Source organism: Sesamum indicum, linkage group LG6 (genome assembly GCF_000512975.1).
Source record: "Sesamum indicum cultivar Zhongzhi No. 13 linkage group LG6, S_indicum_v1.0, whole genome shotgun sequence".
Classification (NCBI taxonomy): domain Eukaryota; kingdom Viridiplantae; phylum Streptophyta; class Magnoliopsida; order Lamiales; family Pedaliaceae; genus Sesamum; species Sesamum indicum.
The window spans coordinates 2,067,901-2,085,306 of NC_026150.1; the positions used below are offsets into that span (position 1 = coordinate 2,067,901).

General features: G+C 34.3%; 2 protein-coding genes and 1 long non-coding RNA gene across 3 annotated transcripts; 1 reads left to right on the forward strand and 2 right to left on the reverse strand.

Moving 5' to 3' along the window:
- LOC105163335 (putative uridine kinase C227.14) lies at nucleotides 301-5,489 on the reverse strand. Its single transcript, XM_011081648.2, has 12 exons — nucleotides 5,192-5,489; nucleotides 4,761-4,888; nucleotides 4,545-4,588; nucleotides 4,082-4,159; nucleotides 3,272-3,464; nucleotides 2,868-2,898; nucleotides 2,734-2,792; nucleotides 2,450-2,523; nucleotides 1,637-1,723; nucleotides 828-889; nucleotides 703-731; nucleotides 301-589 (listed from the first exon to the last, which is right to left on the reverse strand). Exons 1-12 carry the CDS (start codon nucleotides 5,250-5,252, stop codon nucleotides 497-499), a joined length of 939 nt encoding a protein of 312 aa, XP_011079950.1. The 5' UTR covers nucleotides 5,253-5,489; the 3' UTR covers nucleotides 301-496.
- On the reverse strand, nucleotides 6,478-11,276 carry LOC105163336 (F-box/LRR-repeat protein 17-like). Its single transcript, XM_011081650.2, has 11 exons — nucleotides 10,483-11,276; nucleotides 9,988-10,089; nucleotides 8,941-9,085; nucleotides 8,660-8,844; nucleotides 8,462-8,566; nucleotides 8,171-8,268; nucleotides 7,854-8,074; nucleotides 7,700-7,766; nucleotides 7,515-7,600; nucleotides 7,024-7,122; nucleotides 6,478-6,814 (listed from the first exon to the last, which is right to left on the reverse strand). The coding sequence occupies exons 1-11, from the start codon at nucleotides 11,106-11,108 to the stop codon at nucleotides 6,746-6,748; spliced, it is 1,803 nt and encodes a 600-aa protein (XP_011079952.1). The 5' UTR covers nucleotides 11,109-11,276; the 3' UTR covers nucleotides 6,478-6,745.
- Nucleotides 12,749-17,133, forward strand: LOC105163337. Its single transcript, XR_002287272.1, has 4 exons — nucleotides 12,749-12,911; nucleotides 13,002-13,239; nucleotides 14,049-14,337; nucleotides 16,925-17,133. It is a non-coding gene; the product is annotated as an uncharacterized LOC105163337 (long non-coding RNA).

Genomic DNA, 17,406 nt, shown 5'->3' on the forward strand with positions numbered 1-17,406 from the left:
GGGGGGGGGGGGGGGGGGGGGGGGGGGGGGGAACATCTATGTTGAGAAAAGATAGAACTCAACTGGACTCCCACCCAAATCACCAGTTATGATGCATATATTTGGATGTCGGATGATCTGATGCCCATCAGATAAAATGCAAGAAATTTCATACAACCATATCAGGCTATTGCGGGTGTGGGTTCTCTAGATATAAAAACCATCGGGTTATGAAGTAAAGTGCTCAGTTAGTCGTGCATTATCTGACATAGAAACTAAGACTACTTTACCCATGCTGTAGTGACGGCCAAGTAGGATAGATGGTATAAACAACTAAATTTACAGAAATGAAATGTAAAGCTTTATTAACTGTGCTGGACACACAGACTTAATAGAATGAAGATGGGTCTCTTTACAGATTTATTGACAGAAGCAGCATTCAGCCATTACTGGAATTTTATCCACAAAATAAAGGTTGAGCTGAACATACGAGTCTATTATTTTATTAGCGTGTGATTCACCTTGAGAAGTCGACTGACTTGATTATCAGATCAGCTTTTTTGCTTGACTTGATAATCAGCTCTGCGTTGGGCCGGTCATTATAATCTATCTGCATAATGAATTAGTGAAAAGATACCACCACTTCAGTCAAACTCCAAAAATTTAGCATTATTAACCCTGATATATCAGAGAAATAAGGAAGAAAATGAAGTTAATATTTACCCGCCATTTAGCAACATCAGGACGCTTTCCTTCACCAACAAAAAAATCTATAGTCAATTTTCATATCTTTGAAAATCCCCCTTTTTATCCAATAATTGAATGAACAATGCTTAAGGTGCATGCACCTGTGGATATGTGTCTTCTCAAGACCCGTTGCATTGCTGTCTCAATGTCAACATCAATGAACCTGGAAAATGAATTGCAATGTATTGCTAAGAAGTTTTACTTGATATTACATGTAAATTTTATGTTAAAGCCCAACTGAACTGATAAATGCCTCGTTAGTGAACTAAGATGTTTACCTCATTCTTATACCCATTTAATAATAATAAAAAAAAAAAAGAGCACGTACCAAACCACCTAAGTGATAAATGCATTGCAGGCAAACTTTCTACTATATCCAAACAAAGTACATATTCCCACATTTAAATGAGAATGTAAGGATCAAGCAGCAGAAAAATACAACGAAAATATCAAGCAAACAACCCCAGGTATGGCATCTGTGCAACAGCAAGCAATGATACACAAAATGTTAAAAATTTATAGAATCTGATATTGGGTACCATACAAACAAGTGGCAGTGTACCACTGACAGATGGCCATGATAAATTGCTTCTAGTTATTGAATGAGAGAAGACACGGAATCATGGACATTGAAACCTTTCTAAGGACCAAACTCACTCTGCATGGACAAATTTCAGAATTAACTCCCTATAAGGTAATAACATAAGAAATACTATTTGGTATATGTTATGGAAACCTGACAACTAAAGAAAAAAAGGGAATGTGTATATTATCAAACATCCAATGAATCAGTTGCCTACCTTAATCACGTTAGCATAAAGATCAGAAAACCATGCTAATACAGAACATATTTTCATGCTTTTCTGGACTATAGCTAAAACAGAAAAGGTTATCAGATGATCTAGATTACCACTTCTCATCAAATATAGATGAGATATCCCTCCAGATGTCCTCATCCAAAAGCAAGTAGTTACCTTCAACAATCACTACTTTGTGCCTGCAACAAGGAGCAAAAATTTAACAAACTATAATAATATCACTGCATGTAGCAGCCTAATGTCATGTTTTATTCAGTATGCATAGGAGCAGGAAATTTAAATCACAAAATCCAGAAGCACTGCAAGTACTTCCAGATGTTCTGCTTTAAAAACCATGATTATGCTTGGTCCTGCCACCAGATAAAGCATTATTAGAATGCAAATCTCAGGCAATCAGGTGTTTGTGTTATCTCTTTCTTGCTTTCCTTTTCCTTTGCATAAAATAGCAAGCCATATGCACACTCCGTGAATAAACTACCATCATAAAGTAGCATGAAATATTGGACATGGTTCTGTCATTTCATTACCCAGTAAAAACATTATATTCACATTTATACTGTAGGACATATCAAAACATTATCCAATACAAACCAAATATGGGGATGATGGTAAATTGTTTTATGCACTTATTCAAGAACAACTCAGTGTCAAACTTTGGATGCTTAAGTAACAATTTTGATGTAACATCTAAACCAGAAGAGCCCAAATGGTACAAGATCCACAATGGGCATCAGCCACAAAAAGTCCGCTCTTAAATATAGAGCACAGTCTTTCCAGCAGCAGTTTACTCTTTTTATGTGTGATTTTTCTTGAACGTTTATCTCTACCTTACTCATCTCATATATGGACCCGGGGATTGTCATATGAACATTTGAACCATCATGTAATGGATATATACAACTTACTGAAGGCTCACAAAGATGTCATCTTCAACAGGATCACCCACACCATGGTCAAAAGATGGGGCATACACTGAACCCTGCAAGAGAAAACTAGTATAGTATAGCATAAGAAGAAATATGTTGAACAAGAAGCAATATAGAAGCATTCTGGGCAGTATCTCTAACAGAAAGCATTTAAAGCATTTTACTCTTAGATATTAATCTAATTCAGCAGAAAAGTCCAGATACAAAGTCTACTTTAATTAGTACTTAAATTTCGAATGCACACATACGCATCTAATGATTACCTTGTTTCTCAGATTCGTGAGACATCTCAGCAGACGTTCAGGGTCAAATGTCCAAGGAGCTGAATCAGCACAGAAAGATCAATACTTTTCATCTATATAAGGCTTAAAATAAGTGATTAGAGAGAAGGCCTCACATCCCCTTCTTGCATGAGCTTCCTCTGGATCCTAATAACAAACTTAAATGATCAGAATGGTATAGACATAGCAATAAACTTGTTAACTTTGCCAAAGGACGTAAGCTGCAAATAGCCAAATATACATATCAATCTGATAGAGCACACAGAATTTATGTGATGATCCTATATCCGCTTCTATCTTGACTTAGTTTCGCATGAATAACATAAAGTAACACTCTGCTTAGTAAGGCTTGCAGGTAATAACATAAATCATAGGAGTCCGAAGGCTTACAAATGTCGATTACTTTATGTAGAATATGGAAATGTAGATCTTTAAGTCAAATCCTAGAAAAGAACTAACCAATAAAAATTAAGCAAATAAATTTAGTAGTACCGGTATTTTATCAACACAATAACTTAACCTTCATTGCATCCAATTGATGACGATAAAGATGGAATCCATCCATGGGAAGCACGATTGCAACTTCTGGGGACTCAACTTGAGAATCAAAGCAAGAAGACCTTTGAGGCCATAACTCATTGACACGGCGAGCTACCCGAGATGCAACAGTGCTCTTCCCAGCACCAGGAGGCCCGCAAAGACCAACAATATGCCTGCAAATTGAGTTTGTATTGGTCTCTGCATAGTTTGAGATAGTTGATGGTCTAACTAAAGAACAAGGAGAAGTTTTCACCTATTAGAGCTCTCATGAAACAGTTAATTGCAATTAGATGATAACTAATCTTAATAATAATCGAGCAGTTATCTTCATCAGCAGTCCAAAGAGCAAGCCATCTATTTGAGGGGTTGGGGCAGTTGTTAGGAGACAAAATAGCACGTTAAGTCATGTTTTATACTCAGAAATCAAGGTCATAGTTAATGTAAATCTACATTATAAAGAGAATGTATTTCTTACAGCCAGGAGATATTTTACACACTCTTAGAAATTAGTGCTCAAGATCTTGTCCCATGTTTACATCCACGAACAAATATACACATGACAGCATCTGTTTCGTCATCCTTTGCCTCAGTCCATAAGGAATAAGACTATAAAGAGCTCACCATCAAATAGCCGGAAAATATGATGCTTTGCCATTATGAGGCATAAGGTGAGATCAATATGAGGAAAATTGCATGGGCAGCTTTTTATGGGTGATAATTACCTATCAAATTATTTTCAGCTTATAACGTTTGTATAGCTGAATTTTTCAGGTTAAGACTCAGAACTCACTTAAAATTGGGATTTGATTCAGCTGCTGCAGTGGGAAGAAGTCGTTCAGCCAAGGTATCATATATTTCATCCATGCACCTGATAGAGATAATTAAACTCAATAATGAATGGAAAATACACAAAATACTATGGCAAACAAATACACATCCTTGACAGGTGATATTAACTACTTATGTGTAAAGAAAGAAATAAAGCGCCTATGGAAGAAACATACATCAGAATGAGGAAGCAAACAACCTTGAGCTTCATAAATACTCTTAAGTATGCTCATGTATATGACAGAACACATATACACGATAAATATTATATTTAGAAATAATGAATACTATATTTCCATATGCAAAAGTATGTGCCCAACAAAAAGAAGAAAGCATAATGAGGAATCAAATCAACGAGACCATGGGACAACATGTCAAAGTTAAAATTTGTACAAGAGATATCGGTGCTTTTACTGATAGCATACCCTGCCTCTATGATGGGAACTTCCTTCAATTGACAGTTCAATGCCTGGTTTAAAAAGAAAAAAGAATCATTTCCAGTATCAACACAATGAAGACCTCAAAAATAAAAACCCAAAACTTATGCTACATAAATAATTAAAAATTAGAAGCTAACTTTAGAAAGTATAGTGTGTATTTGTTTGGTAATTTGAGTAGTCCAAGGAGAGTTAAAAAAGAACCTGGGCATTTTGTGTTTTCCATGTTAAAATGCCAGTATGACCCACTAAAGGCCTCAAGGCTATCTTTGTCGGAAACAAATGAACCTGATTCCGCCGGGGAAACCATGTTCTTTCCAGTCGAAATGCATCTGCATCCAGCACAATACATGCAATAATTGCATAAGAGTAACGCTCACAGTAACAGAAGCAGTAATATGAAGGGTCAAAAATGTAGAATTATGCTGCCGATTGCGGCCATACACAGAGAAAGGTAATCATCCCAAATTAACCATAATAAACTGCAACTATATCGGGGAAAGAAACGAGCAATCATAGAATTATATTCACATAAGACAGCGAGTACAATCACGCATAAACCTAATCGGAAAAGAAAAAGTTCCGTAAAACTCCAATAACGAAAATTAGCATAAACAGTAAAATAGCGGTGGCACCTGAGGGTGAGGGAGAGTGGTGGAGTGGTTTGCAGGTGGTTGAAAACGACGAAACCTCCATAACCCCAACTCAAAACGGACAGTCACAGCAGATGGCAGAGTGTTGTGAGAGCTGATCGGAATCCCTTTCCTTCTCTTTATTTATTTTTTATGATCTGATCCAATAACTACTTAGCAGAATTGGAAAAACGGTTTTAGACACAAATCAGCAGTCTCCCCTCACTCACATGCGTTTTCACGTTACCCTCCTAACTATTTACTCGGAAAGTAGACACTAAGTATGGAAACTCTAAAACGACGAAGTTCGCTCAGCAGATGATAATAACAACTTTCAATCTTTTGTGTTCATTTAGTTAAGTTTCTATTCAATTTTTATGATAAATAAATCAAAATATTATGTTGAATATAAATTATAATTATATATATATCATAATTTTCTAAAATATTTTTATGAACATATATTTCCATCTAGATTATTTATTTTACTTACTCTAAAAAAAAAATTATATTTTTTATATACTCTTTTAATTGTTTTAAAAAAAAAATCAACAAAGGTAAAATAGTAATATCTATTTCACAGTTTAAGGGCTACATAATTATTTTTTATTTAAGAGGGTATTTATAATTTTTTAAATAATAAAAGAATATTCGTAATTATACAAAACTTCAAAGGAGACAGTTGTAATTTACCCCTATAATAATATAAATCTTTAGGTAAGTTGCAACTAACTTGAGATTTAAAGTTTTCGTTATTTAAAAAATTATAAATAATCTCAAATAAAAAATAATTATATATTCCTTAATAGTAAAGTGAATATTACTATTTTATTCATGTTAAATTTTTTAAAAAAAAATATTAAAAAATTAAGGTGGTTCGATAGGAAATATTAATTCATAAAAATATTTTTAAAAATTTTATAAAATATATAAAATTTTAATTTATAATATAAAAATACATTTTTAATCAATTCAATACAAAAATTAAATGAAAATCTAACAAAAACAAACAAAATTAACTCATTATTAAATAAACATTAACATCAAGGAGAACTTATAATTTATAAAACAATAAAAATATTTATAATTATATCAAATTTCAAACAGAAATAACTGTAATTTATCCCAAAAAAAAAAAAAAGAATTTATGGTTCACACGTTAAAGATTTTATTTTTATTTGATTTCCACTTTACTAAATTGCAAAGCCTAAACTTTGCGAGACTAAGGAGTCCACGAAGATAATGAACAAAATAACAGGAAATGGAGCATTCATTTCATGTTGCACAGATGAAAGAAACAAATGATTTATTAGTAACTGGAGTTCACATCAGAGTGAGTTTATAAACTCCTTATTGAATGACATCACCTGTTTTAATTGGAGAAATGTTTTTTCACTACATATTAAGGCATAAAAGCCTCTAGAAAAGTGTATAAGCTAAAGAATGGCTGAACAGACTGGCCAACATCATGCGGCCCCCAATTAAGTTTAACAACAAACAAGTACATACTCCATGCCTCAAGCCCTGGAGTAACAACAGAGTGAACCAGCACATATATTAGGAGGTTACGTTAACTGTACATTGGCGTTTCCCGGGCCTTCTCCAATTCTTCTCATCCTCGGATGGCTGCAGAAGGTAAGCGCGAAGTGAGTAAAAGTTCACAATTGCAAAGTGCTGTAAGATTTTCACACAATTACATGTGATGTGTATCATCATAATACAAGCAATATCCAAGCAACTGCAGAAGGAATTAAGGAATTATGCCAAGCCTAACCGCTCTAGTTCCTACACCACTACAGATCCCTGATTGCACAGGTAATGAGCAGATGTTTTACCTGAGGACTACAAAAATATGGAAGGCGGACTCTTTTGGAGCCATCAGGTAGACGTTTGGAGGGAACATGATTTTCCACAGCTGGAGAATCACTGTAGACCTGCACAGAGTTGATGGAAGTTCCAAAATGCAAGGTAACTATTAGTATTATTATTATAATTATTTTTATTTATTTTTTTTTTTTTTGGGGGGGTGGGGGGGAACTCATAAAATGTAAAAGAAAAATCACTTGAAATTTTCAAAAAGCTTGTCATATAAAATTGATGCATGGGAATCAGAGCACAAAGAACAATTTCCAGATTCAGAAGTTACAGTGGAATTTTTCATAAATTACCCACTAAGCATGTATCACAGGGTCTCCATGCAAGCATGAAAGTATTTAGGTTATATAATTTAAAAAGGGATGATTAGCTCTATATCATATTGCACAGAAATTTGGCCATAATTAGAACTGCTTGTTTGAATCAGTGGAAATGATAGTTTGGCTACTACCTGAGCCTCAATGGTTTTAACCAGCATGCCTTCGCAATCTGATGCATGTACACTTTCTAAACTTGGGCATTGAAGTAGCAGTCTCTCTAGTATCAAAACACAGTAAATATGTCAAATTCTAAGTTCAAGAAAGTAAACTAATATTTTGAAAGAGGTAGAAGCTATAAAGAACTCAATGAAAATACCTGGATGTAAGTTTCTACAAGAGTTGAGGTTCAAATCATTTAGATGTGGACAATTTAGATATAATGCCTGCATTAAATTAATCATATTCAGGCCATAAAACAGGAATACATTCCCTTAACACGAAACAGAGAAGTTTTTAACTAGAGATCTTACATCCAAGCCAGAACAACCCCATAAGCTAAGTTTCTTCAACCGACTATGCTTGATAATTAACTTCTGGTATATGAGATGCAACTTGCTGTTGGGTGTTTTCTGTAATTCAGTGTCATTATCCTCCTCATCAGTGGACTTCTCAGAATTGGGATCACATATGGTCATTCCACAATCCATCAGTTCTAGACGAGGCAGCTGGGCAGCAGCAAACTGAATGCCACCTACAGATGTGGAAGGTATACAAAAAGTGCAAAGAACAATGAGGAGAATGTTTGATTACAAAACTATTAATGCATTGCAGAGGAAATGAAAATTACTCGAAGTGATGTTGGGACAAAGTGCAAGTAGAAGTTTTGATAATGTCTCAGGAAAGACATTGCAGATCATTCCAATGCCACTGTCGCTGATGCTAGACCTAAAATAAAGAAATGTAATCAAGGAAACATTAATCAGTTAGCAACTGAGATGGCATGCAAAAGTACTGATATCATGTTTTCCATTCACAGTAATCCTTAAGCTCAGTGGTATAGTATTCTATATTGCCAGAAATCATTAATTCAAATGTTTCATTTCTTGAATAAGTGCCAGAACATGGGCCTGAAACATACCCACTTAGATCAAGCAATTCCAACTTTGAAAAACTTGAAGTTATGGCAGCAACTGATGCATCAGTTATCTCTGATCCAAGAACAAGAGAAAGCATCCGCAATCCCCTAAAAACAAGGAAGCAGAGATATATATTTTCAGCAAAAACAGATGGAAGCATTTGCAGACCAAATTCACAACTCACAAACATGAACACAAACCTCAGATTGGCAGCCGAAAGAGCCAGCACTGCAGCATGTGAAAGCCGACTTGAAGCAATGTGAATGTTCTGAAGTTTCGGGCAGTTTCTTCCCAGACCATCCACAACAGTGGTAATATCAGTGCTATCATTTTCTTGGCGAGAAAAATCCAAAGATATCTCCCTCAAATTTGGGCAATTAAAAACCTGATGTCACAATGCATACAGAAAATCAGTCTCAAGTAAAAGAGGTGGTACTAGTCGATGTAATTTCAAAACCTTATGAACCTGAACTGCTATTACCATCTTAGAGAGGGAGTGAAGATCAGAAAGCCAAAGAGTTGACAGACTGGTTGAAGAAAATATAAAACCCCCCAGGTTACAGCACCCTTCCATCTTGAGACTGGTTAGGCACCTTTTATCCGCAATGAAACGACTCAACTCATCCCTGAACGAGTTTATAGACTGGGGTTATAATTATTTCCAAGATAAGTATTATACATAACAATTATCTCCAGAGAACATAGTCCATCTGTACCAAAATGTGGACGAAGAAAGATCCTGGATGATAACTTAGTTTATATAGTCAACCAACATCCCACATAAAAATACGAGGCAGTTAGTGATCACACCGAGCAAAGAAACATAGGGAAAAGTTGAAATTGGATAAAACGGATAATTTATATATGTGTGAATCCACTTTCTTCATTTGCATTTTTTTATTATGTGAAAAACAGTCAAAAAATACCAATGTTTTGCCTATGTCTTTACAAAACACAAAATTCAATGTGTTTCAACTTCTTTTTATTTATTTTACACTAATATAAACTATGAAAAACTCTCAAGAGCACACACACATATATCTCTATTCTCCCTAAACAAAGAAAAACAACTTGAAAGCACCCAAAAAGGCCCAGTATTTTTGGGACCAAGTATCTTTTCGTTGTAAATCATCACTTTCCACCTAGACGAGCAAATTCAGCAACACACTGCATAGCATTCACTTGAATTGAATAAAAAATTGTTAAGGCCAAAGTAAAGTTACATGAAACAACTGAGCAGGTGTCTGTCGCTCCATTTCTCTAGTTAAAACATTATTACGTTACAATCTGCCAACAACAAACAAAATTTCCCTGTGATTTGACCAGACTTGTTTGTATAAATTCTGCAAAAGTCAACCATCATCACTAACACATAGTTCAGTTGAACACTTAGTTTCAAGAGAATAATGACAGATTTCTTAAATTCAGGAGTAAAGTACAAATAATAAGCAGAAGATGTAAAATATTAATTTTGTAAAAGAGACAGACAACAAAACTAGGGATCTATATCAAAGACTGAAATTAGTACCCAGTGATCCGATTGATTGAGGAATCAGATGTAAAGATCTCCAGCGACTGCAAATTAGGGCAAGAGAAGGCAATGCAGGCAAGCATCGTTGCATCAACATCACTGCAAAACCAAAAGCAGAAAAATATAATCAGATCAAAGCATAGATTCCATGCCAATATTCTCAAGATTCATTTTACCATTAACTTTTTGAGTAGTACCAGTAATTTCCAACAGATTACACTGATAATACCCGAATGTTGAGATCCAATATTTCATCAGTAAAATTTTAAATTCCCGTTGAGATTATTATCGGATACGCTCTTTTTATTTAGCCTCTTATGAAAATCTATCCTATATCAGAATGCATCAAGCCTCTAAATTATAGATCGTTCTATTGTTTAACATCAGTTATAGTTCTTTGTAGAACAGTTATTTTTCATCCATGTGCTTAAGGTATCACTGGATCGACCCCATAAAACCCTGGATCTGACAGCAGCCCGTTAAAACCCTAACCTTTCGATACTAAGAGAGAGTTTTAAGAGTCCAGGACACTTCTGCAGCACGGATCCAACAAATCCAATCTGCGCCTTAGCCGGAACCCTAAGCCGGAGTTCCTCTGCCGCCCGCCAAAGCCGCCTTGTCGTCTCCCTCCACCCCCTACATACCCTAGCCGCCGAAAGCATCCCAGCCGGCGGTAATCTCCGTAAAATCTCCCATAAACAACTCGCGGGCAGCTTGCCCGACCCATCCAGTTCCGCATCCTCCTCCAAATCAAATTGCTCCTCTTCCAACTCATCAATTGAGTCAGCTACACTAACATCGTCAAATGACAGAGCTCTGCGGCGCCTCGCCGGAGGCAGAGGACGGACCACCGACTGAGGCGACTCACCCGTCAGTTTCCGAGACACCGCCACCGTGGCGGAGCTAAGGGTGGTGATCGTGGAAGAATCGGCAGCGGGGGGGGTAGGTGTAGAAACGGGAGTAGACACATCATCGTTGTTAGTGGTGAAGGGACACTTATGGCCCTTCTTTGGCAAGCCGCAGCGGCCACAGTTGTAGTTGCCCCTCTTCTTGCCGCGCTTAATGAGGAAAGCAGGGTCGGAGATGGGGGTGGCGGGGTGGGGTTGGTGGCCCTGCATTTGGTGTTCCCTAAACCCACAGTGGAATACGGCGAAGAGCGAGGTGGGGTGGGTGAAAAAGGGTAGAGAATGAGGGAAGAAATAAAGGGCGGGGGAGCGGAGGGAAAGGCGCGGGAGAAATCAACAAATTGGCGCCTCAGTTTTTGAAATCACTTTTCTTATTGTGGGGTGGGGAGGAGACGCGCAATTTTCCCACTTTGGGTCAAAAACAAAACTATATCTATATATGTGCCGCTCTTTCACTGTCGCCGGCTATTATAACTTGAATTAACACATTTTATATAATTATAAACATATTTTTTTTATTACTTAAAAAATTATATATACCTTCTAATCTCCGTGTAATGACCAACTTATTTCGTTAGCCTCTATTATATTTTCATTCATTTTTTTGTGGTTAATCGATCAAAATTTTCTCTTTTTTAATTATAAATTATACTTTTATATACATATTTTTAAAATATTTTATTGAATTAATATACTTTGTGGATTATTTACTTTATCCACCTTAAAAAAAAATTTATATTTTTTCAATTTTTTTTTTAGTTTTTTAAAAAAAATAACAATATAAAATAATACTATCAATTTCATCTTCTAGAGGCTACATAATTATTTTTAATTTTATGGAGTATTAGTAATTATATTAAATCTCACGAGAAGGAGTTGTAATGTATTATAAGTTAAATGAAGATTTTTTAAATACAATTTTTGCTAATGTTTCTCTAAATTAGACTAATATAAGCCCAAATTGTAAGAGAGTCATAAGCTATTCATTGCAACTTATGGTATTTTTTTATAAATATGTTGAATTCTTTAATGCTCTTTTTGCCCTAACTATTCTTTGTATATTCCAAGAGTATCCCCATTCCAACCGCAACTAAATCTATCAATTTATTGGGCTACTTAGGTAATTTTTATTTGAGAGCTGCTAGTATCTTGTGTTTTTATTTAAATATTCAGATTGTTCAACGCTTCTTAAAATTTCAACAAAATTATTTTAGATTCCATAATTCTAAATGTAGTTAGATCTCATTTTTTTCTTTGTAAAGATCCTTCATTATTTGACCGTGTTTGCTCCTGTAAGAATTAAATTTTAATTATTACTCGATGAAATGGACCAACAAACACATATTAAAAGGGTGAGAATGATTTGTAATTCATGTGCACGCAATTTTGTTTCTTCGTGGGTAGTGTGCAAGAGGTTAATATATATATAATATTTAAAAAATTTACAGATAATGCAAGATTAGAGGATTAATATAATAAGTATTTCTATGTGTGCTCATTGTATGGTATTTTTTTTTGGTTTGTAGAATTCTTCATGGTAGATATATTAAGTGGTAATTTAAGATAAACAGAAAATAAAGATAATGCTTAATTAACTTTGGTCTTAAGATAGAAATTATTACATTGATTTATGACATCGTCAAATTGATTAATTTTTGGAAGAACTAACACTTTATTGTTCGGACGTGCTCACTAATATATTAAAAAAAAAGAAAAAGAAAAGAAGAGAGAGAGAGAGTTTTAATGAATTGGTTTCTTCTTTTTCTTGTTTATTTCATTTTAGTAAATTATTTTACCGTTATGGCATTTTGTTATTTTTACAAATTATTCTGACGATAAATATAAGCCAGAATCTGAGAATCACTCTCACAACACAACACGGCAAAAGAACAGTCCCCTCTTTCTTCTCTTCTTTCCTTTTCTTCCAATTTCATTCTTCCACCATCTCCGTGGAAGAAGACGCTTCCACTTCAGGGACTAACAACATCTCTCCCAATTTCTGAACGAATGGATTGAGTAAGTTTCGCAATTCCTCTTTTTCCTGTTGTAGTTTCTTGCTTTCTTGTATCAACAGAAATTTTATTAATGGTTCTAATATCCTTGTAGAATCCAAGAATCATACGGCTGATAACAGATGATGAATTCGACTGGGAGTTACCCCCAATGAAGGACCAATTCTGAGGGGATAGAAAAAAAATCAAGATTCCAACGGTGAAATCCTCAAGCATGTGGGTGGGTTGACTTGAGTTTCTCAAGAAATGAATCGTCAATTGCTTGGGCAACCCTTGTGGTTTTGGACATTTCTACTCTTGAAGTCGTGCATCAAGATTCCTCCATTATCAAGGTTCGAATTCTTCATGTTCTTGAGAGGTCTTATGTATGAACTCTCTTTTCTTGTTTTCAGTTTTGTTATTCTGATTCTTGATATGGTACAATTGATTGCTCTTCTTGTGAATTCTTGTGTTCCATGCTTCTTGGTGAAATAACCAGTTTTTTTTTCCTTCCCTTTATTTTATTTATTTTTCTTTTTCATGTTTTCTTCTGCAATTGCTAAATCATTGGTATAATTTTGAAATTTATGAATGCTTGCTCTATTTACAAGAATGATGTGTTGTGGCCATTGTGGTTGATCCTCCATTTCCCACAATTAGAGGTTTTATTTCCATAAGCTTGCCCTGTTTTTCCTTGTCACATGTGATGAAATTTTCAAGTAAAACTACATGTTTTGGGATCGGTGAGATTTAATTTCTGGTGTCATTCTTTTGCGGTATCAAGCTTTCTGTAACTTCAGCAGATTCTTACTTTGAATTGGAGAGTCACATTGCGAAATCTTTAACTCTCTTGTTTGGCTTGCTTTTGATTCGTCTTGACAAATTTGGAGTTTCTAGAAACTCTATTTTCTATTAGTTTTTTGGGTGTGAGTCTCTTTGTGAATTTATTGTATTATAGGTATGGAATGATTTTATGGTCCAGAAAATGTCGGTTATCACGCCTCCGGATGGTCATGGTTACTATATTTTTCCTGAATATATATTGTTACTGCAGCTCCCTTTCTATGGATTTCATTGTTATGCCACTATTTGTCCTTACTGAAATCATTGGAAAGTGTTATGCCACTATTTGTCCTTACTGAAATCATTGGAAAGTCTGCAGGCTTTGTATTGGCTTGTCATCTTGAGCTGTTGGTTGATCTTCCTACCATTGGGATAGGAAAGACAGTGAGTCTTGGCAACAATATAAATGCATGCATGTTATGCTTAAAAAACGTTACTTACTAGTTCCGCATTTTACCTGTGTGAATGTGATGCCAATTATTTTGTTTCCGTGTGTGAGGTCGTGTTGATGGTTTTACGCAATCTAGAATAGGACAAGTGTCTGAAGCTAATGGAAAGTTGTGTAGTGATATCTTCACCTTGATCGGCGACTCTGGGTCTTAGGAGTGGTAAGTAATGCCTTTGCTTTTCCTACTATTATCTTTGTATCAATCAGTTTCACCTATCTCTGTTTTGATGCATACATGTGATTCTCTAAACTTTGACAGATTGATGTAAGAGGTTGGACCATGTCGAACTTTACTAAGTATTTATTTACACCAACACATGCAGCATACAATTATAAAAGGATACCACCTTATTTGATATATCATTTTCTAGTAATACATATAACATGCATTTATTTGGTTCTTCATGTGAAGTATTAGTTAGTATATAACATGCATTTATTTGATTCTACAAGTGAAACATATTAGTTAGTATAGGTGATCTTAATCGTTTGTTAAACACTGAGGGGCTAGGGTTTATTGGTTGGCGAGTTATGTGCGAACTAAATGGCTTCGTTTCATTAAGGATTGTGCGGGAAACAAAAGGGTTAATTCGGATTTAAACGCTCAATTAAAACACATGTTGGTTGCTAAAAGTATGTTTTTTGACGACATTCTGGAACCTAATGGTAGTTGTATCTTCATTTTCCTCTCATCATGTTTCTAACTGAAAGGTAACCGATGCCCAATTAATTCTTGTCTCTCGATTTTTTTCCCATATTATGAAATCAAGAAAGGCTGAAACTATTGAATTTACACTTTGAAAACTACAAAACTCAAATTTACTGCATTAATTTCTGTGGAAAGCCCTCGCTATCACCATTTGATTTGGAAATAATGGGATCATGGATTTTGAGGTTGCTCAAAATGTGAAGGATGCAAGCATAGAGTTCAGACTTAAATTGGAGAATGAATCCTCCTCTTTTTGTGGATTTATTCTTAATTCATTTATTGAGTTGGGTTTTCTTCATGCGCTTGTTTCAAAAGAATTTGTTGTTATACATTTATCATTCTTGTATGAATTTACAGAAAGCATATCGGTTCATGTTGCTAGCATCTTTATCTTTGCAGGTGTATCATCGAAAAATATATTGGAATATCTATATTATACAACAATGAATTATTTGACTTGTGAACTTTTGAAATGAAATCCTATGCTAAAATGTACAATGCTTGTCTAGATGCCAATTTAAATCCAAGATGAGTTGGTAGTTTTTTGTGAAATTTTTTGTAATGTCAGATTTTGGTAGATGATTTTTAAAGAACATAAAGTTTTGGTAACTTAATAAATATTGAAATGGAGAACTTTTTTTACTTTTACTAATTACTAACAAAACTTAGTTTCTTTTTTACAAAAGGATTTGTTTTCTCTTTTCAAGTGTTCTTTTTTACAAATGGAGAACTTTTTTACTCTTACTGATTACTAACAAAACTTAGTTTTCTTTTTTACAAAAGGATTTGTTTTCTCTTTTCAAGTGTTCTTTTGTTGCGCACTGATGTTTTCAAAATTAGTATGAAGTGTTCTAATTTATCTTCAACCAAAATGAAAGATAAATAGACAAAGTTTGAAATGTATTTAATCAATTATTCATGTACTTGTTTTTGGAAAATGCATGAAATGTCGCAACTTTTGACTTCCAAGAAATGTGTTAAAATTTTTATTTCTGTAAATAATAACTGATTTAAAATATTTTCTGTAGTTCTTTGGAAAACTTAAGATGCACTTTGTTTCCTAGTTTTGGAAAATTGGATTAACTTTTGGGTTTTCAAAGAAGTGCATAATTAATTTTACTTGTGATAAATGATAATATAAGACATGTATTATTAACTATATTTGTGTGAAAAAGCTTTTTAAGATATATATGCAGAGGTATTCTGAAAATAAAAAATAATTGGCATCTAGGCAAATATTCTACAATTTAGTATGTGCTTTTTCATTTTTGAAGTTCACAAGTGAATTAATTTGTGGTTGTATGACAACGATATTCCAATATGTTCACTATGATGCACCTACAAAGTTCAGATGTCAATAATGTGGATATGGTGGCTTTGTAAAATTTGTACAAAAATTTTAAATATATGACAAACAAAAGTTTTGAGAAAGCAACATGGGAACCTAACACAGTGTATGAATCAAGAATGAATCAATAAAAATAGTGGAGGATTATCTCCTGTTTAGGCCTCAACTCTGAAGTCTCTAGCGTCCAACACATTTAAAGCTGTCTCAAGATTCATAATCACATGTCTTCCAAATTAAAATGGTGAGAATGTGAAGGTTCCGTAGAAGTTAGGCACAAATTTGGGTTTTGTAGTGTACAAAGGAAAATACAATGGTTTATCATTTCTTGAATTTTAAATATGGGAAAAAATTGGTAGAGAGGGAATGGATAGGGACAAAGGTTGCTTTTTCGTCAGAAAATGACAATGAGGAAGAGACAGATACACAACTTTGGTTCTGGATGATGTCAAATTGCATTTTTGTAAGCAATCAATGTGAAACAGTTTTAGTTGAGTGTTTAAATTCCTATTTCAACCTTTAGTTTCTCGCATCGTTCTTAGTGGGACGATGTTATTTCGGTAAGCATAGAACTGAAAAAACCAAATAGACTCTAGAGCCTTGAGTCTTAATAAACGAGTATGAATAGACTATAGATTGTTATAATTGTGGTGTACATTACTGTTAAAGACTCTCGTCTTTTGTTTTCTTCAGGTTGACATTAGATTGCCTTCGAAAGCATGACTTAATCATCGACTGACGTAATGGAAGTGGCAGATCATATAACTCCAGCGGCGTTGATATCAAGAAAAGAGTTCCGTCTGACAAACCTATCTTGAACTTGCTTCATAGTGAAGAACTTGTCTCGGATTGTCTTCCGAGTTGGAGCCTCATGGGTTTTCGAGGCTTTTGTTTATGTAAATTAGAACACTTTGTTTATAGAACTTCGACATTCTCTGTATTATTTTTTTTATTTAAAGGCAATAAAGATTGTTATTTTTTTCTGGCCCAAAGAAGTAAAACTTCTGAGTTACACATTTCGTTATTTTAATTAACATGTAAAATATAAGTGCATTGCTATTAAGCATAAACCTCTTTTAGAAATATGAAATTTATATTGAACGGCAAGAATAGAAAATTCAATAAAATTGAGAAATATCTTAATTTTCATAAGGTAAGAATATTAAAATAAAAGA